At 37.2% G+C, this 22,731-nt stretch overlaps 3 protein-coding genes across 3 annotated transcripts; 2 read left to right on the top strand and 1 right to left on the bottom strand.

The window, feature by feature from the left end:
• Positions 1-9,752: 9,752 nt before the first annotated feature.
• LOC128996208 (uncharacterized) lies at positions 9,753-12,262 on the top strand. The gene is made up of 2 exons (XM_054421357.1): positions 9,753-11,779; positions 11,926-12,262. The coding sequence occupies exons 1-2, from the start codon at positions 9,753-9,755 to the stop codon at positions 12,260-12,262; spliced, it is 2,364 nt and encodes a 787-aa protein (XP_054277332.1).
• Positions 12,263-12,628: 366 nt separating this feature from the next.
• LOC128996200 (uncharacterized protein K02A2.6-like) lies at positions 12,629-14,203 on the bottom strand. Its single transcript, XM_054421345.1, has one exon. It carries the CDS (start codon positions 14,201-14,203, stop codon positions 12,629-12,631), a length of 1,575 nt encoding a protein of 524 aa, XP_054277320.1.
• A 113-nt stretch (positions 14,204-14,316) lies between these two features.
• LOC128996192 (uncharacterized) lies at positions 14,317-19,415 on the top strand. Its single transcript, XM_054421333.1, has 3 exons — positions 14,317-14,338; positions 14,754-15,315; positions 19,289-19,415. The coding sequence occupies exons 1-3, from the start codon at positions 14,317-14,319 to the stop codon at positions 19,413-19,415; spliced, it is 711 nt and encodes a 236-aa protein (XP_054277308.1).
• Positions 19,416-22,731: the final 3,316 nt, after the last annotated feature.

Below are 22,731 nucleotides of genomic sequence, written 5' to 3'. Positions count from 1 at the left end.
CCCCAAAATCTCGCTTTGTACATCCGGAATTTGTTCCACATCGGGGGTTTTGGCACAAACGGTAAAAGTATCCTGATCGCTGGAGATAGACGTAATGCTACTTGTAATGGAACTTATTGCCAATTCATTTGCATTATTTCCCATCCGTTTCCTGTAAAGTAGTAATACACATTAGTAATGGTAATTAATTAATGTATACTGTATTCAAATACTGGAACACTTGTTAAACATTTAACTTGATCACTGTACATTTAATAATATGCAAAAATTACATCACATAACAATACAAGTTTATGTAATTACCTTTCTGACTTTCCCTCCATAATTTCGCTTTGTACATCCGGAATTTGTTCTACATCGGGGGTTTTGGCACAAACAGTAAAAGTGTCAGGATTGTTGGAGATAGGCGTAATGATACTTGTAATTGAACTTATTGCCAATTCATTTGCAGTAGTTTCCATCCGTTTCCTGTAAAGTAGTAATAAACATTACTAATGGTAATTAATTAATCTAAATTAAAATACTGGTATTCTCTCAAAACGTATTGGGTAACTCACAAAAAACAATTCAATAACTTGATGCCTAAACAGACAGTTGTATCAAATATTTCTATTATTGCGGCCGTTGCCATAGTCATTTCCTGTTAGACCGCTTGAAAACTTACAACAACCAGGATCACGGTTAGCTCAGAGGTAGGGTACAGTTGTCGCAGCTAGTCTGGGCGCGCGGACCCTTGTGTACTAACCGTCCTCCACGCCAAAGCCATGAAGACAGCAGTGAGGCGCTGAACAACCCCAGAGAGCCGTGTGGGCCAGATGTTTTTGGAAATGAGCAATAAACACTTCCCTCTACACCCCACACCCTAGCGCTGCCGCGCGCCCAGACTAGCTGCGACTACTGTACGAGATTCGTAATGCAAAGGTATGGGGTTTGAGACCCTTCTGGGGAGAATATTTTTTAACCATTTTCCCCCCAAAAAATAGTTTTATGAACTAGACCTACCTATTTCAACAACATACTCAACTCATAATAATATATAAATGAATTAATAAAATATGTTATTAAATATAATAATAATTTATGAAATAATGGCTTGTTTTGCGCAAGTAAATGTTTTATAAGACTGTTACTTGTATTTTTCTAAAAAGTTCATGGGTACTTTAGGGTTTTATAAATGGATAGGCCTAATTGTTTTAAAGAGTGTTTATGTAGTTAGCTCTTCCAGTTATTCAACAGTTACTTTTGCAACAGCACTTACTTTTTAGCAAGCCTCCACTTCATCAGTTGTAAAGGAACCGTTCTCCTTTTCCTATAACTTCTTTTCTTCCCTTCTTTATTAGGGGTGGAGGTCATTCTGAAAAAAAAATCAAAATGTCTAATTGTGAATAGTTCCTAAAGTATTTTTTTAAAGCTGTATTTTTCAAGCCTATGGCAGCAAATCTATACTACGTTCTCTGTCACTCTCCAAAAATATTTTTATGTTTACTAAAACCTTTGACTTGTAGAAATTAAACAAATGAAACTAATATTTTACATAATTTTTAAGCAAATGAAACTCTATTCTTAACATAAGTTATTTACACTACAAAAAAAAAACTTACTGAGGAATGAATTCATTGGAAGATGTAGCTGTAGTAACTGCCACGACCTCAGAGGATGTTGGATTTATCTGAACCACTGGTTCTGTTCGTGTAGATGTTGTCAGTTCTTCACTGAAAGAAGTAAATGCGGAAGGATTAGGATTCGTCATAATTCTCATACATAAAGTAACAGTTGTTATCATGTTAAACGTAATTTGTCTTAATATTCCTTCCCGTATAAAAATATACCTTACTTATTAAGACTCAAATTACTGTTCAATATTTATATACAAAACTGTACTTTTTTGTAATCAGTTATCATGAATGCAGTAACTATTTTTTTCATCTCATATAATAAATTTATTACTTTCAGTGGAATTAACTAAATTAGACACAATGTATTAAATATAAATGTATAAGGAGATCAAATCGGATGTATAACTGTTTGTTTGTTTGTATGTATATTTCACCTACCCACTTAGTAGTAGCTAGCCTACATTGCTTGTTATCACTGAAATTATTATATAAATTAAAACTACTTTACCCCAAATCGTGTTGAAGGTAAATCAGGAACAATAATTAATTATTTGTTATATTCGATAAAATTTGTTAAAAGTTATTATATTACATCTATACGGAGCGATTATCCAAGTTATGTATGAATAACCAAATTATGTTTTTTTTTATATAGTTTAGTCAATGCTAATACGGAGTATGTTTTATCTATGCTAATACTAACCTTCGAGATTTAGCAGTGAGTAGAGCTAGAGGCAGTCTGCGCTTTTTCCTCTTCGTTGAGAGCCTAAGCTGCTTTTTAGATTTCGTTGTTCCTCGGCGATCCATTGAGAAAACAAATGTCACACGAAAAAACGTTCTCAATAACACCAATTACAAGGCGACGCAATGGTACAATAAAGAAGATTCGCTGCAGAGCACGCGGATGGAAGCGCAGGAAACCACCATCCACCTGTGTACACCCATGCCGTCTTGTGGTGGGGAGAGGTAGCGAATGTGAGTGTGACCTTGGAATGAGTCACAGCGGCCGTGCCCTGCACCGCTTCATGTCTCCCTCTCGCGTTTGTTATAATTACTGCAAATATTTAAACAACGATACCGACTGAACCAGCCAAGCGATTTTAAAGATTTAAAAAGTAAAATTAACTAAAAATTATTGTCTTCAAAATTCAATTTTCATTTTTCATTTTGTAACACAATTATTTTACTATAATTTTTTTAACCAGCAACTTAATTCAAATTTATCTTCAATGGCGTGAATTGTTATCTTATCCCGTTCACAAATCAGTTTTCAAAATGAAAATCGGATGAAAATTCCACCAATAAACACCAACACAAAATGACTCCATTTTGGTGCTGCGACGTGGTGGCAGAATTTTGAACTAAACCTGGGATGTTTAGCCTTAAACAGAATTTTCTTTAGGTTCGAGAGTGTTATTGAGATAGTCCTATTGGAGATAGCCTAAGCTAAGCTAATTAATTGTTTAAGCTCTGTAGTCTTGGATACGATTTTGAAATTTTATTGATTTTAATATCTATATATATTAATATTATACTGTATTTGATATTTTGACTCATATAGCCTACAATATTTGATTTATTTACCCATTTTTGCTAAAAATTGAAATAATAATTTAGTTTAAAGATTTTTTGGCGCTAATTATTGAGAGTAAAAGATTGTAATATATCCAAGTGTACATAGGTATTGTAGTGGGTAGCCTACACTTTGATGGAAACTGAAGTATAGCCTACTGGATATTGAATAGGTCAGAGCATTTTTTGATTTATAGGTTTGTTTTTAAAAAAGGGTTATTTATAGTGATGGTCGGATCCGGATATCGGACAACCGGATCCGCCGGATCCGAGCTAGAACCGGCACCGGATCGGATCCAAAAAATTCCGGATCTTGGGCTGGATCCGGTTTTGATGGATCCGATTTTTTTGAAATTTTTTCCCGATTTTTTTCCTAACACAAAGCTGTCTGTATCACTGTACAACCCCGATTTGTTTACCAACACAAAGCAGTCTGTATCACTGTACAACCCCGATTTGTTTACTAACATAAAGCTGTCTGTATCACTGTACAACCCCGGTTTTTTTACTAACACAAAGCTGTCTGTATCACTGTACAACCACGATTTTTTTACTAGCACAAAGCTGCCTGTATCACTGTACAAATGTACAACCCCGATTTTTTACCAACACAAAGCAGTCTGTATCACTGTACAACCTCGATTTGTTCACTAACATAAAGCTGTCTGTATCACTGTACAACCCCGATTTTTTTACTAACACAAAGCTGTCTGTATCACTGTACAACCACGATTTTTTTACTAGCACAAAGCTGCCTGTATCACTGTACAACCCCGATTTGTTTACCAACATTAAGCTGTCTGTATCCATGTAAGAGACCGATTTCCCCCCGATCTGTTTACTAACACAAAGCTGTCTGTATCCATGTACAAGACCGTTTTTCCCCCGAGTGTTTGTCTCTTGATGCAAATAACTTATATGGCAAGGCCATGACTCAGTGTTTGTTTTTTGATGCAAATAACTTATATGGCTAGGCCATGTCTCGGTGTTTGTATCTATATGCAAATAACTTGTATGGCAAGGCCATGTCGCGATGTTTGTCTCTAGATGCAAATAACTTATATGGTTAGGCCATGTCTCGATGTTTGTCTCTAGATGCAAATAACTTATATGGCTATTCCATGTCTCGATGTTTGTCTCTAGATGCAAATAACTTATATGGCTAGACCATGTCTCGATGTTTGTCTCTAGATGCAAATAACTTATATGGCTATTCCATGTCTCGATGATTGTCTCTAGATGCAAATAACTTATATGGGTAGTCCATTCCTCAATGTTTGTCTCTAGACGCAAATAACTTATATGGCTAGGCCATGTCTCGATGTTTGTCTCTAGATGCAAATAATTTGTATGGCAAGGCCATGTCTCGATGTTTGTCTCTAGATGCAAATAACTTGTATGGCAAGGCCATGTCTCGATGTTTGTCTCTAGATGCAAATAACTTATATGGCTAGGCCATGTCTCGATGTTTGTCTCTAGATGCAAATAACTTATATGGCTCGATGTTTGTCTCTAGATGCAAATAACTCATATGGCAAGGCCATGACTCAGTGTTTGTCTCTTGATGCAAATAACTTATATGGCAAGGCCATGACTCAGTGTTTGTCTTTTGATGCAAATAACTTATATGGCTAGGCCATGTCTCGATGTTTGTATCTATATGCAAATAACTTGTATGGCAAGGCCATGTCGCGATGTTTGTCTCTAGATGCAAATAACTTATATGGCTAGGCCATGTCTCGATGTTTGTCTCTAGATGCAAATAACTTATATGGCTATTCCATGTCTCGATGTGTGTCTCTAGATGCAAATAACTTATATGGCTAGACCATGCCTCGATGTTTGTCTCTAGATGCAAATAACTTATATGGCTATTCCATGTCTCGATGATTGTCTCTAGATGCAAATAACTTGTATGGCAAGGCCATGTCTCGATGTTTGTCTCTAGATGCAAATAACTTGTATGGCAAGGCCATGTCTCGATGTTTGTCTCTAGATGCAAATAACTTATATGGCTAGGCCATTCCTCGATGTTTGTCTCTAGATGCAAATAACTTATATGGCTAGACCATGTCTCGATGTTTGTCTCTAGATGCAAATAACTTATATGGCTATTCCATGTCTCGATGATTGTCTCTAGATGCAAATAACTTATATGGGTAGGCCATTCCTCAATGTTTGTCTCTAGACGCAAATAACTTATATGGCTAGGCCATGTCTCGATGTTTGTCTCTAGATGCAAATAATTTGTATGGCAAGGCCATGTCTCGATGTTTGTCTCTAGATGCAAATAACTTGTATGGCAAGGCCATGTCTCGATGTTTGTCTCTAGATGCAAATAACTTGTATGGCAAGGCCATGTCTCGATGTTTGTCTCTAGATGCAAATAACTTATATGGCTCGATGTTTGTCTCTAGATGCAAATAACTCATATGGCAAGGCCATGACTCAGTGTTTGTCTCTTGATGCAAATAACTTATATGGCAAGGCCATGACTCAGTGTTTGTCTTTTGATGCAAATAACTTATATGGCTAGGCCATGTCTCGATGTTTGTATCTATATGCAAATAACTTGTATGGCAAGGCCATGTCGCGATGTTTGTCTCTAGATGCAAATAACTTATATGGCTAGGCCATGTCTCGATGTTTGTCTCTAGATGTAAATAACTTATATGGCTATTCCATGTCTCGATGTGTGTCTCTAGATGCAAATAACTTATATGGCTAGACCATGTCTCGATGTTTGTCTCTAGATGCAAATAACTTATATGGCTATTCCATGTCTCGATGATTGTCTCTAGATGCAAATAACTTATATGGCTAGGCCATTCCTCGATGTTTGTCTCTAGATGCAAATAACTTATATGGCTAGGCCATGTCTCGATGTTTGTCTCTAGATGCAAATAGCTTGTATGGCAAGGCCATGTCTCGATGTTTGTCTCTAGATGCAAATAACTTGTATGGCAAGGCCATGTCTCGATGTTTGTCTCTAGATGCAAATAACTTTTATGGCTAGGCCATGTCTCGATGTTTGTCTCTAGATGCAAATAACTTATATGGCTCGATGTTTGTCTCTAGATGCAAATAACTTGTATGGCAAGGCCATGTCTCGATGTTTGTCTCTAGATGCAAATAACTTATATGGCTAGGCCATTCCTCGATGTTTGTCTCTAGATGCAAATAACTTATATGGCTAGACCATGTCTCGATGTTTGTCTCTAGATGCAAATAACTTATATGGCTATTCCATGTCTCGATGATTGTCTCTAGATGCAAATAACTTATATGGGTAGGCCATTCCTCAATGTTTGTCTCTAGACGCAAATAACTTATATGGCTAGGCCATGTCTCGATGTTTGTCTCTAGATGCAAATAATTTGTATGGCAAGGCCATGTCTCGATGTTTGTCTCTAGATGCAAATAACTTGTATGGCAAGGCCATGTCTCGATGTTTGTCTCTAGATGCAAATAACTTGTATGGCAAGGCCATGTCTCGATGTTTGTCTCTAGATGCAAATAACTTATATGGCTAGGCCATGTCTCGATGTTTGTCTCTAGATGCAAATAACTTATATGGCTATTCCATGTCTCGATGTGTGTCTCTAGATGCAAATAACTTATATGGCTAGACCATGTCTCGATGTTTGTCTCTAGATGCAAATAACTTATATGGCTATTCCATGTCTCGATGATTGTCTCTAGATGCAAATAACTTATATGGCTAGGCCATTCCTCGATGTTTGTCTCTAGATGCAAATAACTTATATGGCTAGGCCATGTCTCGATGTTTGTCTCTAGATGCAAATAGCTTGTATGGCAAGGCCATGTCTCGATGTTTGTCTCTAGATGCAAATAACTTGTATGGCAAGGCCATGTCTCGATGTTTGTCTCTAGATGCAAATAACTTATATGGCTAGGCCATGTCTCGATGTTTGTCTCTAGATGCAAATAACTTATATGGCTCGATGTTTGTCTCTAGATGCAAATAACTCATATGGCAAGGCCATGACTCAGTGTTTGTCTCTTGATGCAAATAACTTATATGGCAAGGCCATGTCTCAGTGTTTGTCTCTTGATGCAAATAACTTATATGGCTAGGCCATGTCTCGATGTTTGTCTCTAGATGCAAATAACTTGTATGGCAAGGCCATGTCTCGATGTTTGTCTCTAGATGCAAATAACTTATATGGCTAGGCCATGTCTCGATGTTTGTCTCTAGATGCAAATAACTTATATGGCTAGGCCATGTCTCGATGTTTGTCTCGAGATGCAAATAACTTATATGGCTTGATGTTTGTCTCTAGATGCAAATAACTTATATGGCAAGGCCATGACTCAGTGTTTGTCTCTTGATGCAAATAACTTATATGGCAAGGCCATGACTCAGTGTTTGTCTTTTGATGCAAACAACTTATATGGCAAGGCCATGACTCAGTGTTTGTCTTTTGATGCAAATAACTTATATGGCAAGGCCATGACTCAGTGTTTGTCTCTTGATCTAAATAACTTATATGGCAAAGCCATTTCTCAATTGAATTTGAAACAGTATGATTTAAATTGACATTCTGTTAATTACGTTTTTTTTACCTGCCCTTATGACAGTGTGTATCTGGATCCGGATCCGAATTTTTCAAGATCCGGATCCGGATCCGGTACCGACATTTTCTTGGATCCGCCCATCACTAGTTATTTATATTGTACTTTTTTCCTCTTCTGCTTACAAAGTATTTGTTTTGATATTTATTTCCTTATTAAGAAATATTTGAATTATTTACTGGTTTGTAATTGGATTTTATCTCTTAATTAAGATTCAGGGTAACCTTCAAGATGAAGTTCACTACCTTTGAACGACAGAGCAAATTAATTCTGAATCGCCTTAAGAAAATTAAGGATCGTGTCTCCACTTTGGTATCTGATGATATAGGGAGTGATGCTCTTGAGGAATTGGAGCAATATGCTGAAGAAGCAAGCATTAGGTACTCAGAGTTTGATAAATATATTACTCGCTTGACTTCTACTGATTCTATACCTGACTTTGATGCTGAGGCAGTTGAGAAAGTTTAGGATGATATCAGTGACTTATTTATTCAGATTAAAGTGATTGTGAAACTGTTCTATTTCTTATACAAGAATATTATTCACACATCTTGCTTCAACAAACTATTTCCAAACTCAACCAATGTTTACAAAAACATGTTTGCAAAGATCATCTGACAACAAAACATATTTAAACACAAATAAATCATATGATAAAAAGAACAGACTTAATACAACATCCCGCCTCAAGATGTCCACATCTTTATGAACCTCAGTACCGCCTCGGTTTCTTAATGGACCTTCCGTAACGGGTTCTGTGCCAGCTCCTGGACAATCACGTGAGTTGCATGGACGATTAAGGACCATGGATGAACAGATTGAAAGAATACCATCTCCTCCGTAGTACGGTGCAGGAACTAAGAACTTCCTGTTTTGGCGAATGGTTCTCTTGTCAGTTTCCACAAGGTAGGAACGTGGTTCGTTCAATTTCCTGACTACCTTACCGTGTCGACGTAGATCTGTGATCCATACCATGCTTCCAACTTCTAATTCACTCAAACCACTCGCTCCATGTCGTTTATCAAATTGTATCTTGTACTTATTCTGGTACTTATGGTATTCTGGAGTTGGTAACGTCAGATTTATCATCGGAGTAGGAGTACACATTACTGCATTATTTTCTCGGTTTGTCTGTCCCAATGCAAAACCTAGTGACTCACCTTCAGTCTTTCTAGAATCCCTTTCTGACATGTAGTTGAATTCACTTTGGGCATCGTTCTCCTCAATGTCCTCATACCTTTGCCTACGAGTATTTCGTTTTTTTCTGCCCTTAATTGACATTATGCGTGGTTTTAAACTTTGTTCGATAAAAAATCCACTAAGCTGCCACCATGTTCTATTTCTTATACAAGAATATTATTCACACATCTTGCTTCAACAAACTCTATTTCCAAACTCAACCAATGTTTACAAAAACATGTTTACAAAGATCATCTGACAACAAAACATATTTAAACACAAATAAATCATATGATAAAAAGAACAGACTTAATACAACAGAAACCATATCAGAAGGAGTCCACTTCTACTCCTGCTCATGCAAATACTTCGCCTTCTAAGACTCTAAAGTTACCTCCACTCACTTTAAAAGCGTTTAGTGGGTTACCCGACCAATGGTTGTTATTTCAAAGTTTGTTTGAAGCTTCTATTCACAAAAATGGTAAATTAAATGATACTGAAAAGTTCCAGTATTTGATTACCTCTCTTGAAGGGGAACCATTGAATTTGATTAAAAATCTGCCAATTACAGCAGAGAATTACATGGTCGCCTGGGAGTTGCTAAAAAATAGGTATCAAAATAACAAGAGAATGATCATTCATTATGTTAATAACCTAATTGACCTCTCTAACATAACTAGTGGTAATAGTAAAGCCATTAGAACCTTTTTATCTAAGTTTCAGGAAAACACTCAGGCTTTGGAAGCTCTTAAACATGAGGTAAGAAAAAACGATATAATCTTGTCTACTATGTTGTTGCGTAAGCTAGATGGAGAGCTACGCAAAAAATTTGAGGATGGTAGAGAAGACAGTCAGAAAATCCCCTCAGTAGAAGAAATCATGTCATTTTTAGAAGATGAACGTACTCATATGGAAGCTGCTAATCTTTCTAGTCTAAGGATATCCTCTGCCCCCCACTCTAACGTCAAATCAAACTCTGATTATTCTAAGGTAACTAATAAGCCTCGTACAGTTCTGCTATCTGCCCCCGGGTTACCTCAGAATCCCAGGTGTGCTTTTTGTAACAAAAGTGGTCATGTGATCTATAGGTGTACTGACTTTCAAGCTATGACTCCCTCCTCTAAATTTGAGTTCATAAAAAAGAAACACTTCTGTTTCAATTGTCTTGGCACAGCTCACAGCTCAAATGATTGTAAATCAAAACGTTCATGCTTTCATTGCGGTAAGAAACACCACTCATGGCTGCATTTATCAAATCGCTCCACACCAACCAGTACGCTAACCCCCCTTCCCTCTCAGCAAGTGAAAAGGAATGTAGTTGACACAAATCTCTCAGTGTCAGCCTCAGATAAGGAAAAACATCCAGTGGTTGTGTTTTCTCAAAGTAATGTTGTCAAGTCTTCAACAGTACTATTAGGCACTACCCTTGTGTATGTTAGTAACAAAGATGGCCATTCTCTGGTTTTAAGAGCTGTACTAGACTCTGGCTCTATGATTTCATGTTTGACTGAAAATGCAGCTAATCTCTTGTCCTTAAATAGATGGCATAATGGACATAGTTATGTAGATGGCCTCTCTTCCTCTCACATCAGTACCAAAGGTGCTTCAAAGGTAAATATCTCTTCTCTCAATGGTACAGACATTGTGAAGAACCATCCTGTGGTTATATTGGATAGGATAACTTCGGATCTTCCTCAAGCTCGAATATCAGCAGCGTTCAAGAATAAGTTGAAGCACCTAGTTCTAGCAGACCCTACTTTTGACCTACCAAGCTCTGTGGATATGTTGTTAGGAGCTGACTTGTTTTGTAGGATTGTAACGGAGGATCACGTGACATTTGGAGACAACATGCCTATGGCAATGAACTCTGTGTTTGGTTATCTAATTGTAGGACCCACTCCCCTAGAAAGAACCCCATGTAAGGAGGGGACTTTATCTTTACTCACAACTCATGAAGTTGATCTGCATCGTTCCCTACAACGATTTTGGCTGTTAGAAGAACCTCCGCTAAAAATAAAACCCTCTCCTGAAGATGATCTATGTGAACAGTTGTTTTTAGCTCACCATTCCAGAGACTCTAAAGGTCGCTACACGATCCGACTACCCTTCAGGGAGGCACCCGCTCCCCTAGGCAACTGCTCAGAAAATGCAAAACGTAGATTTCTTTCACTGGAAAAACGCTTGAACGCAAATCCTGAACTAAAAACAGATTATGTGAAATGTATGAATGATTATATGGAATCTGGTCACATGGAGATAGTGACCCAGGACAGACTTGATGAATCTCAACATTTTTTCTTGCCCCATCATGCTGTAGTTAAAAATGAATCATCGTCTACAAAGCTCAGAGTTGTCTTCAATGCTAGCGCCCCCTCCTCTACAGGGATTTCTCTCAACCAGACGTTTTTATCTGGGCCAAAGCTGCAAAATAAAATTTGTGACATTCTTATTAATTTCAGACTACATCCTATTGTAATGTCCTGTGACATCAAGCAAATGTTTAGACAGATTAAAATGCACCCTGAAGATCAAAACTTTCAGCTTCTCTACTGGAGGAAGGATTCATCGCTCCCCCTGAGTATCTATCGATTAACAACTGTTGTTTTCGGCTTTGTGAGTTCCCCATTTTTGGCAATACGAACATTGAAACAACTTGTCCTAGATGAAGGTCAAAACTATCCATTGGCATCCAAAGTGATGGAAAAACAGGTTTACGTTGATGATTTAATATTTGGAGTCGACTCACCAGATGAAGCTCGAACTACGCAGAAAGAAATTATTGATCTTCTGTCAAAAGGTGGTTTTGATTTGAGAAAGTGGGTTTGTAACCGATCCAAACTAATAAGCGACATACCTGAATCTTACAAGGAAAAGCCTATATGTATTTCCAAGGTCCAGACAATCCTTTATGCAGTATCCTAGGCATAAAATGGGAGTCAGAGAATGATCACTTTTCTTACAGGCTTGATATCCCGGAGAAGCCCCTTACCAAGCGAAACATCCTCTCAGCCGTTGCTCAAATTTTTGACCCTTGTGGATATCTTGCTCCTACCATCTTCTGGACCAAAGCCCTCTTACAACTTCTTTGGACTCTAGGACTGAAATGGGATGAACCCATTCCTACTGATGTTGCAGAAAAATGGAACAAGTTTTATGACCAACTCCCTCAACTGAGAAATATTTTCATGCCTCGATATGTACACCTGAATGATGCCGTAGATGTACAGTTACACGGTTTCTCAGACGGTTCCGAAGCAGGTTATACCAGTTGTCTACATCCGAACTGTCTCAGCAGATAATGATATCAGAGTGTCCTTGCTTATCGCCAAATCACGTGTAACTCCTCTCAAAAGGATATCCATTCCTCGCCTGGAGCTTTGTGGAGCACATCTGCTGGAGGAATTGTTGAACTACTCGTCCAACCTAATCTCTCAAAGATGTGAAATCAACTCAATTTTCGCTTGGACAGACTCAACGGTTGTATTATCTTGGATACTGTTCTATTTCTTATTTGAATAAAAATTAAAAGATCAAAAGAAACTAAACTGTTTTAATCAAGAAACTAATACAAGACAATATTATTAAAGAAAGTAAATAAAATCATATGGTTAAATATTATAACCATAGAGGTTAAACATCTTTCCCTTTGAGTTTCTTTTCAGAGTTTAGTCAGGAAAACGTTTCGTAGGTCTTATAATTCTGCCTCTTGATGATTGTTTTATTGCAGCTTCTTGATTGGGAGTAGTTGATCGTGAAAAAGGTTTACTTTTATCTTGAGTTATTCTAGATGGTGTAGTAGTTGTTCTTTCAGCAGTATTTGATAGGGAAGAGTTGTTTTGAGTAACAGTAGTAAATGGTAGAGGATCTGACGTTGTATCTTTGATGGATAAAGGAATAGGATTGTTCGGTTTGGTTGTATTACCTTTGTAAGGCAAAAGGTGGTGTCGATTCCTTCTCAACGTAGTGTTTCCTGTCTTAACCCAGTATGACCTTGGCTCTTGTCCTAAGCTGATAATAATACCCTCTCTTTTTAGGTCTTGGATCCATACTTTTTTACCTACAGGCAGCGATGGAAGTTCTTTTGTAGCGTAGCGCCTATCGTAGTTTCTCTTGTAAGATGCTCTGTAAGTATCTTCTTTTTCCTTTAGTTGAGAGAGATCGGGTTTGATTTCAAGTTTTTTAGGTAAAACAGGCAAGTTATCTCGCAGTGATCTGTTGTATATTAGCTGAGCAGGACTGTATCCACTTGTGGATAGAGGTGTATTGCGGTAGGTTAGGAGGGCTAAATATGGGTCGTCTTTGTTTTTCTTTAGTACACTCTTCGCTATTTTGACTGCAGCTTCAGCTGCACCGTTACCTTGGTGGTAGCTTGGACTGCTCGTCACAAGTTTAAAGTTATAGCTTTGAGCAAACTTTTTGAATTCAGAGTTTTCAAGACCAGTGTATCTGGTAGCAAACTGTGTATCACAATCAGATCGTAGCTCAATTGGTATACCGTGACGGCACAATACAGATTTGCATTTTTCGATTATTTCAGCAGTTGACAGGTTCTTTAATGTAGCTATTTCAAAATAACGTGAAAAACAGTCAGTGATTACTACGAACCATGTTCCTTCAAGTTTAAAGAGATCAATCGCTGCCTTTTCCCAAGGACGAGATGGAAGCTCACTGGGCAAAAGGGCTTCATGATGTTGTGTTCTATGTTCAGTACATTTGGGACAATCATTAACAAATTTCTCAATGTCAAGTGACATTCCTGGCCACCACATACTATTGTTGGCTCTAAGTCGACATTTCGTTACGCCTAGATGGCCTGTATGTGTTCTTGTTAACATTTCTTGTCTAAGAGTTGTCGGGATTATGAGACGTTCTTCTCTAAGCAATAGTCCGTCACAAAAAGAGATTTCATCCCGAACTGTGAAGTATGGCTTAAGATTATCGGGAATCTTAGTTTTATCAGGCCATTCAGTTGAGCAGTAAGATTTAATTACCCTGAGTTCTGAGCTAGCCCGCTGTGCCGATGCAATTCTATCAAGAACCATGTCAGTTACATAGGCAATGTTTCTTGTTACTGTGTGGATGGCCAGTTCAACTTCCTCATCTAAATCATAACTCTCATTAGCTGCTACAGGACTTCTTGAGAGACAATCAGCAGTGGCTAAATGTTTGCCAGGAGTGTATGTCACATTGTAGGAATATCTCATCAGACGAAGTCTTAGTCTTTGAAGACGGGGAGTCATATCATTGATCTCTTTAGTAGTCAAAAAAATACTTACCAAAGGTTTGTGATCTGTTTCTAGCGTGATGTGCTTGCCCACAATGTAGTCTTTAAACTTGTCACAGCTCCATGTTAATGATAGAGCTTCTCGTTCAATGTTAGAGTAGTTTCGTTCGGTTTCACTCAGAGTGCGTGAAAATATAAGAAATAGGCTTCCAATTCCCATCTGATTGTTGTTGTAAAAGTACTCCACCCAGGCTTTGTGTAGAAGAGTCAGCAGAAATCATAGTCGGTTTATTTTTATCATAGAATGCAAGTTGAGGTGGAGAAGCCAATAATTCTTTCAATTCATCGAATGCTTTTTGTTGTTCACAACCCCAACACCATTCGTTTTTTCTACCTAGTAGGTCGGTAATGGGTTTTAGTTTTAGTAACCGGCTTTTGTTAGGTATGTATTTGCCAATGAAGTTCACCATACCAAGTAACCTTTGAACTCCTAAAATATCTGTTGGAGGAGCCATTTTTCGTAAAATGAAATGAAAATCATATAAAGTTTAACTTTATACCTCCAGCAGCACCTCACCAGGGAGGAATATGGGAGAGAACAGTACAAAGCGTCAAATACCACTTACGACGTGTTATTGGAGAACAACTCCTCAACTTTGAAGAATTTCTCACCTTATCTACAAAGATAGAAGCAATACTCAACTCTAGGCCCATCACTGCCCTCTCCTCAGACCCTGCTGAAGTTGATTACCTCACACCAGGACACTTCCTCATTGGAAGCCCTCTACTTGCACTTCCTGAGCCCACATGGGAAGAAGTTCGAAGCAATAGACTCTCAAGATGGCAGCTTGTCCAAGCTATGTCTCAGAATTTCTGGAAGAGGTGGCAGAAAGACTATCTCCATACCCTGCAGAGAAGAGGAAAATGGACACTTCCCCAAGTAAATATAAAGGAAGGTGATCTTGTATTAATCCACGAAGAAATTTCTCCTCCCCTCTCCTGGAGGACAGGCCGTGTCACCACAACTTCCCCTGGACCTGACGGACTCGTTCGGGTTGTACATCTTCATACCAACAAAGGACCTCTAACAAGGGCTGTCACTAAGGTGTCTCCCTTCCCAATTGAAGAGTAGTTTCAAGTCTTCATCATCCTCCACCTCTTGTAAAATGTTAAGTTTTTTGTTCTTTTGTGAACCCCATTGTGGTTCACGGGTGGGGGTATGTTGGATATTTAACTACAATATGTAAAGTTTAAAAGGTTTTTATTTTTATTTGCACATTGCAGGGTATTTTATTTTACATTTCTGTAACCAAACAAATTATAGATTTTTTAGTTTTTACTAGAGTTATTAGAATCGAGGTCAAGATTTTATTTTATTGTAAGCAATCCAATCCTTTGAGTTTTCATTTTCAATACGCTCACCTGTAGAATTGAACTTTGATCGGGATGTTCCCCTCCCCCGACCGGCTAGACAGTGAGCAGCGTCGGATTAGATGTGCCTTGGACATGGTAGTGACCACGTCTTTCTCTCAACGCTCTAATATTCTCTTTTTACTCTTTTACCCTTGTATAGTTTATTCCTCTAAATTCAGTGTAATTATTGTGATCATCTCAACACCTCGTCCGCCACACCATGAAGACTACCAGACTGATTGAGGGCCCTCACTTCGCAGCAACGTCTCAGCATGGAACTCTCTACTCACAATATAATTGTACAGGTATTTTTAAATGGTCCTTCGGTTGCTAAAAATTACTCACAAACATTTAACATAAACAAAAAAACATAAACAGCAAGACCTTAATCAAAGAGTCACTCTAAAATAATTTATATGACTGATTATAAAAATATAAAAATATTATGATGTAAAAAAATATAAAAGCAATCTACAATATTTAAATTTGGCCAGGTGGTGCTTTGTTTTCAGCTTTAAAAATTGCTGTGAAATCTACACAGGTAGCACCATTGTAGTGAGGGAAGACACTTCTGTCTCTTATTATGTACATAGGAATCTCACTTGACTCCTCGGAGCTCTCGTCCCTACATAATGTCTGCCACAGTTTTCAAAGATTTGCAAATGGGTTGGCATCGTGACCCTATTTTCCGCATATTTTTTGATTAATTATTTTTTTAATTGTGCTTGGTTCTCCTTTGGGTTCTAGTGACATTGTCGTACTTACTTATATATCTGTGCGTATTCAGGATCATCACCTTCTTGAGGAATTAGAGGACCCACTCGGTGGTAAAACGGGTCACGGATCTTAAAATTGTAGATCCCCTGTGGAACTTTCTCATCTTAATGAGCTTTGGAGCTGACCATGGTAAAGGCAGAACTGAATTGACGAACTTTATCCAAATAATTTCTGGATATAAGTCTTACAGTCCTATTTTCATATTGGGAGTTTCCAATAAGAACCCGAAGTTTATTGTGTTGATTTGCACAAATGAGGTGAACGAACCTTTAATTTATGGCAACAAAGAGTACAAACTTAACCGTCTCGGCCAGTCTTTTCTTGCTTAAAATTATGTAAGCCACTACAATGCAAACATTTAACGTTCATTTGTCCAATATTGAACTATCACAACGGTGGTACTACCACTATGTATGTACCCATCAAATGTTCAAATGTTGATGCAAGCGGTCATGTTCGCGTTCCCTCCAGCCACTCACAGTTCTTCGTCGTACTGGCGGCATTTGATTTTAAATTGAAATGAAATAAGAAATTTAACCAAACAACAGAAAACACTATAAAGGAATTGGAATTTTGATACACATTGTAAATTACATGATAATATGGTAATGTAACGAATAACTGCCCTGTGAATAATCACTTTTAAACATTCACTTCATCACATCGAACTGTTACTACATGATAATCCACGTGATAATCAGTAAAATACGATGTAAGGTAAATCAATTTAACCATAGACAAAAAGAATTAAATATTTATTCTTAAACACTTTGTTGTCTAGTATTGATAGGAAACGCTCCATTATGAACCAGACTTAGTTAACAGATTGAAACAAAATATAAATTCCAGCTTTGCTCTGGAAGTTTTAAGTCCTGCAGTCTGTGGTTAACACGTTGGGTGCTGATGACGGGAATTCCCGCAATTGCTTAACATTGAAATAAATGCAACTTTTATGTTCAAACATGTCGACAGCACAAATAGTGTTAACCTTAAAAACTACAGTACGGTATTTCAAACTACGTCCATATGTTATTATTTGTAAACAAAGGGAAATGAGTTTGATCAAATGTCAACAGATAGCGCCACCTTCCAAACTTTAGCCCTTAAGTGTACTTAAGTGGTGCCCTTACTAAATATTCTGAGACGTGCACATCTACATGAAAATACATTTAATTTGACACCTCAAACTTAAAAATCCATTAAGCCGTTATTGAGTTATGACTGTGAAAAGAAAACTGCTTGCGTATTAATATACAGACTGTCCCAAAAGTCCCGGACCGGTTTAATATTTTCTAAACGACAACAGATAAATCAATAAGATTTGGTACATCAACACCACACCTAAAAATCTACTTTTTTAAGGAAATATCAATTTTCTGTCGCATCATGGGGACGTCCCGCAAGGAGTCAGAAGGAAATCTTAAATAGAAGCATAGGTTGACATGTACATCAAATTAAAGGTCTTTACTAGCTGAATATAACGCTGCAAATTTGAACTCAAACGGACAACCAAGTCAAGAATTACAGTGGTTCAAAGATTCGTTTAATTTGCATTTGGGGGCACAGCCCTAGGAATCGGGAACAAATTGTTAACGTAAGCATAGGTCGATATGCACATCAAATTAAAGGTCTTCACTAGTAGATTACAATGCCGTAAATTCAAGCTCAAAAGAACGCCTGAGTAAAAAATGGCAGTCGTTCAAAGATTAAAAATGGCAGGTTCAAGAAACCTTTGAACGGTCGCCATTTTGTAACGGGTGATCCTTTTGAGGCGCTGTTTCCGGCATTGAACTCTGCTAGCTAAGCCCTTTAAACTGATGTGCATATTAACCTATGCTCCTATTTAAGATTTCCTTCCGACTCCTTGTGGGACGTCCCCATGATATGACAGAAAATTTCTAGTTCCTTTAAAAAGTAGATTTTTAAGTGTGGTGTTGATGTGCAAAATCTTTTTGATTTATCTGTTGTCGTTTAGAAAATATTAAACCGGTCCGGGACTTTTGGGACAGTCTGTATAGATGCTACAAACATTTACTGACTCTGTTGAAATGAAATATTTACCCTTTGAATTTGGGTTGGCGTAAATATTACAATGGAAAAAAGCGAGAGAGCCTGGATAATTTTATATACTAAAAAGAAAACTGAATTAACACTGTGCTGCATTTCTTAGTAATCATTGAAAGAGCCGATTTGCAAACTATGAAAACATAGGAAAGTATAACCTAAATAAAATAAAATATTTCCACCAAGGAGAAGAAATAGAAATCATGATTTTTTTTTGAAATTATAATCGTTATTATGGACAACCTAATGCGGCTATGAGTAAGGCTATTTGTAGAAAACACTAAAAAACAAGATCAGATTTTGAAAAATAATAAGATATTTACAAAAAATGTTGATTAGGCCAATATCGATCTGTTATGTACATCTTGAGTATTTCCATAATCTTTGAGTCGAATCTTAGTCATCAGCAATTATGACTGTTATTCGTTTTAAAAAAAAACGCCTCTAATAGGCCTACTTAGCAATTGCTCGAATTCGAGCAACCGGTACGCTAGTAAGCCATGAAGTTGCTGTCAAACTTGAACTTTATTGATATGCGAGGGTCAATTGCCTTGGCCATATGGATCACATAAAGTTGTGCATGTATTATGTGGATGGAATTGACCATAATTGTAGTGAATTTGGACACAAATTTTGAACATTTGCGAAACCACATCCATAACCTAGTCCGGCTTTGTTGGCAACAAATTATGCAAAAGAGATGAGATGTGATGGCACTGTTTTATTTAATTAATACCTGAATTGCCTTCAATTCACCTACTTCACCAAAACCATAGATTAAACATACTACTCTGTGGTAAAAAACTTGAACACAGCTCACATCCTCAACGTGGTGGTGTGACAACAGGACTGAATTTGACCTGGTCCGTTCTGGGTCCGCAGGCGCAGATCTCCCTCGCCGCTTCGGTTTCTTCCCGTTCTCCCGCGGCCAGCTCCCTTCTTCCTACCCTCACAGACACAGGCAAGAGAACTAATCACCTCATGGAATCGTTCACCTAATTGCTGCGAAGTGGTTTTTAAAGAACTTGACTGTGCGGCATATTTTTTCCAGATCAAGACTAAAATGTTTAATTGGTCAAAATAATATCACCCTTACAGTTGTTGGATCCATTAAATAATGATTGAAATATAGGCACTATTATTTAGTAAGTTACATAATGTATAGTGAATGGAAATTGAAAAAGCTGTTTAGTTGTACACTATTTACTATTATTTATACAAGCGTTACTTGCATTAAAACCAGCTCAGTTTGAACAAACAAATACATTTAAATATGCTATACAGATTACATGGTGCACGCTGATGTTGGACAATAACATGCATTTACCAAGTTTGTTTGTAGCACTGGTGCCTCCTCAAAGTAAAAATGTTTATACTTACATAAAGAAAATCCCAGAACAGTTTATTGCTTTTAAATCCTTAAATAGTAAAACAATTCAATTATTGTATATTTTCTCACGACGGGAGGCAGAATTTGCTATATAGCATCAGTTTGTGTAGGATTCTCTATTACTTCATAGGTCTTACTTTTTGTTACCAGAACTCAAATGGATAACCCTTTCAAAGGTGGCTCTCTTTATGCGGAGAATTTACAATACTTTACCTTTGTCAAACACATTTACATTTCAGCGAATTTCTCATATATAATCATAATAAGCTATTACCGTAGGTCTCATGGTAAGCTTTGGACCCGGAACCGATTTACTTTTTCATTTTGATGTCCCTAGAAGGCAAAAACACCACCCATTCAAATTCATATATCGTTGGTTAGCACGATAGCTTGAGCAAACATGATCCGATTTCGATGAAATTTGGTACAAACGTGTAAACTTTCTTTATTTGAACGAGTTGGCGAACCAGCATGATCGGACCACAGGAAAGGGGTTTTATGGGGTAAAAATTAGCCTAATATCTTTTAATATATATCAACGGTACGCCTAAATACCCTCATTGCAGCACATTCACATATTCAGAGAATGTATAAAGTCTTATTGGAAAATCCTACCTTAAAACAAAACTTGTCAACTTATGTCCATAAATAAGTGTTCAAAAGATTCATTCATAAGAATAACATATAGGAAGTGAATAAGCAGGTTTCCTGCCAGTAAAATCTGTCTGCCACGTATCGGCCAATATTCATTGTTGTAATTGATTTTATTAATTGCTTTAGGTAAATCAACGGCTCTTCGGTTAATCATTACCCTCTAATATCTAGCATTAAGCATGTGATATGTCATTGCCTTGTTTAACATTTTCTATCTCCCTAATAAAATAAGCTGTAACAGCCATTTTTCATCCGAACTACTTCACTGATATTTATGATTGAGGTGTAATTTTAAATTTAAGATCCAGCGCAACGAAAAATGGTATTTAAAACTATATGTTGATAAAGGGCTTCAAACGTGTGACTCTTGAGCATTTTATTTGTTTCCAGACAGTGATTTAAATTGTTGACCAACTTTCACATACAGTAACAGCTAACGGCGCATGCACGAGCGCGGATCGGAAGTGTTTATCACAAAAGATGGACCAATACGATTTTAATACTATTTAAAGGTTCTTCCAAAAGAAGAGAAACCAGATAACATTGTAATAATAACTCTTATGACGTACGTTATGGAAAATATTTTATTCATTGAATGATCAACCATATTTTGTAACTAACGCTATAGTCATTATTGCTTTTACCAAAGATTACGCAGCATTATGAAATCTTTGCTTTTACACTTATTACTCATCAAAAAAGCTAAAGAGCTAAATGCTCACAGTTTTTATTACTTCAATCTATCTATCGCAGTTATATGAATTAGCATAAGCCTTGAAAGTAACCGTCAATGTCGACGGGTTTCACCTAATTCTGTTTTGTATACTACCTTAAAATGCCTTATTTTATTTAACATTTTACTGACAGGAAACCTGCTTATTCACTTCCTATATGTTATTCTAATGAATGGATCTTTTGAACACTTATTTATGGACATAAGTTGACAAGTTTTGTTTTAAGGCAGGATTTTCCAATAAGACTTTATACATTCTCTGAATATGCGAATGTGGTGCAATGAGGGTATTTATGTGTACCGTTGATATATATTAAAAGATATTAGGCTATGCTAAAAAAATTGAATGTGGCCATAATTTGAATTTTAATAAAATTGTCTTATTTTAGGTCTTTAAAAGAAAATACTTTAAAATCCTTTCTTAGTACGCATCTAAAGCCTTAGAAACTATTTTTTTTTTTTTACTACTAGGTGATATGAAAAATTTACCATTATACACCTGACTTTTATTGATCCTCTTTCTCAATTTAACAGTTTACAACTGATTTTTGGTTTACTAAACAATTATCACTACTAGGCCTACATTGAATAAACCGGAAGCTCACCACAGTTTATTCACTTTATCCTTTAAGAAATGTGTGTAAAAACGATGGTTCAGTACAATGTAACACTTGACCATGTGAAAAGTGCGCAATATTATATTATTTTCATAACTTTTTCATCTCCTGTTTACAGTTGCAGACGATCTACTCATGTTTTCACAACCTGACTTAAAAATTGATCCGATGAGTACTACTCACATTTCACTTTTAAACTGTTATTGTATAGTGTAAAAGTTGGTCAACCATTGGAAGCACCTTCTATGAATAAATCAAAGGCTTAGGGGTCAACCTCTTGAAGCCCTAATCGAAATATCCTTTTAATTACCGTACCATTTTGTGCTGCGCTAGATCTTAAGCTTTTAAATGACACCTCAATCAATCAGTGAAGTAGGTCGGGTTGAAAAGGACTGTTACAACTTATTGAATTATAAATATGGATAATGTTATAGCAGACATCGACATATCGCATGTTTACTACTGGGTATAAGGTATAAGAAGGTAAAGCAATTTATAAAATCAATTACAACAATGAATATTGGCCGATACGCGGCAGAGCTGACCACGGGGGGTAGATTTCCGGGGGTAGATGTCTGGGGGTAGATGTCTGGGAGTAGATTTCCAGTCGCGGGCAGTTTCTCGAACATGTATAAGCCCCGCCCCTCGTGACATCAAAATGACGTAGGCGTTTTTTCATGGGGGTAAATATCCGGGGGTTGAAATCAGCTACCCGGCTACCCCCTATCCCCACGACGGACATGGACAAGGCAAAACACAGCCTGGAGGGATGCATTTTCTTTATCCTGGTTCCAGACATGCGCCAGTCGCCAAGCACAAAATGTTAACGATCGGCGATTTAGTTGTCTTGCTAATTCACCTATTAAAAAGTAGACTTATACTACACGCATGCGTTG

Source organism: Macrosteles quadrilineatus, unplaced genomic scaffold, assembly GCF_028750875.1.
Source record: "Macrosteles quadrilineatus isolate MER2022 unplaced genomic scaffold, UCM_ALF_1.0 Scaffold_1__1_contigs__length_201487025, whole genome shotgun sequence".
Classification (NCBI taxonomy): Eukaryota; Metazoa; Arthropoda; class Insecta; order Hemiptera; family Cicadellidae; genus Macrosteles; species Macrosteles quadrilineatus.
This window is presented reverse-complemented; position numbering and strand designations above follow the sequence as displayed.

Bases quoted from the DNA above. Each gene is read 5' to 3' on its own strand.
- LOC128996200 (XM_054421345.1), bottom strand. From the start codon at position 14,203: ATGACTCCCCGTCTTCAAAGACTAAGACTTCGTCTGATGAGATATTCC.
- LOC128996192 (XM_054421333.1), top strand. From the start codon at position 14,317: ATGATAGAGCTTCTCGTTCAAT. The intron at 14,339-14,753 runs GTTAGAGTAGTT...TTATACCTCCAG, and splicing joins GATAGAGCTTCTCGTTCAAT to CAGCACCTCACCAGGGAGGA. The intron at 15,316-19,288 runs GTAGTTTCAAGT...GTGTGACAACAG, and splicing joins TCTCCCTTCCCAATTGAAGA to GACTGAATTTGACCTGGTCC.
- LOC128996208 (XM_054421357.1), top strand. From the start codon at position 9,753: ATGTTGTTGCGTAAGCTAGATGGAGAGCTACGCAAAAAATTTGAGGAT. The intron at 11,780-11,925 runs GTGGGTTTGTAA...CTTTTCTTACAG, and splicing joins GGTGGTTTTGATTTGAGAAA to GCTTGATATCCCGGAGAAGC.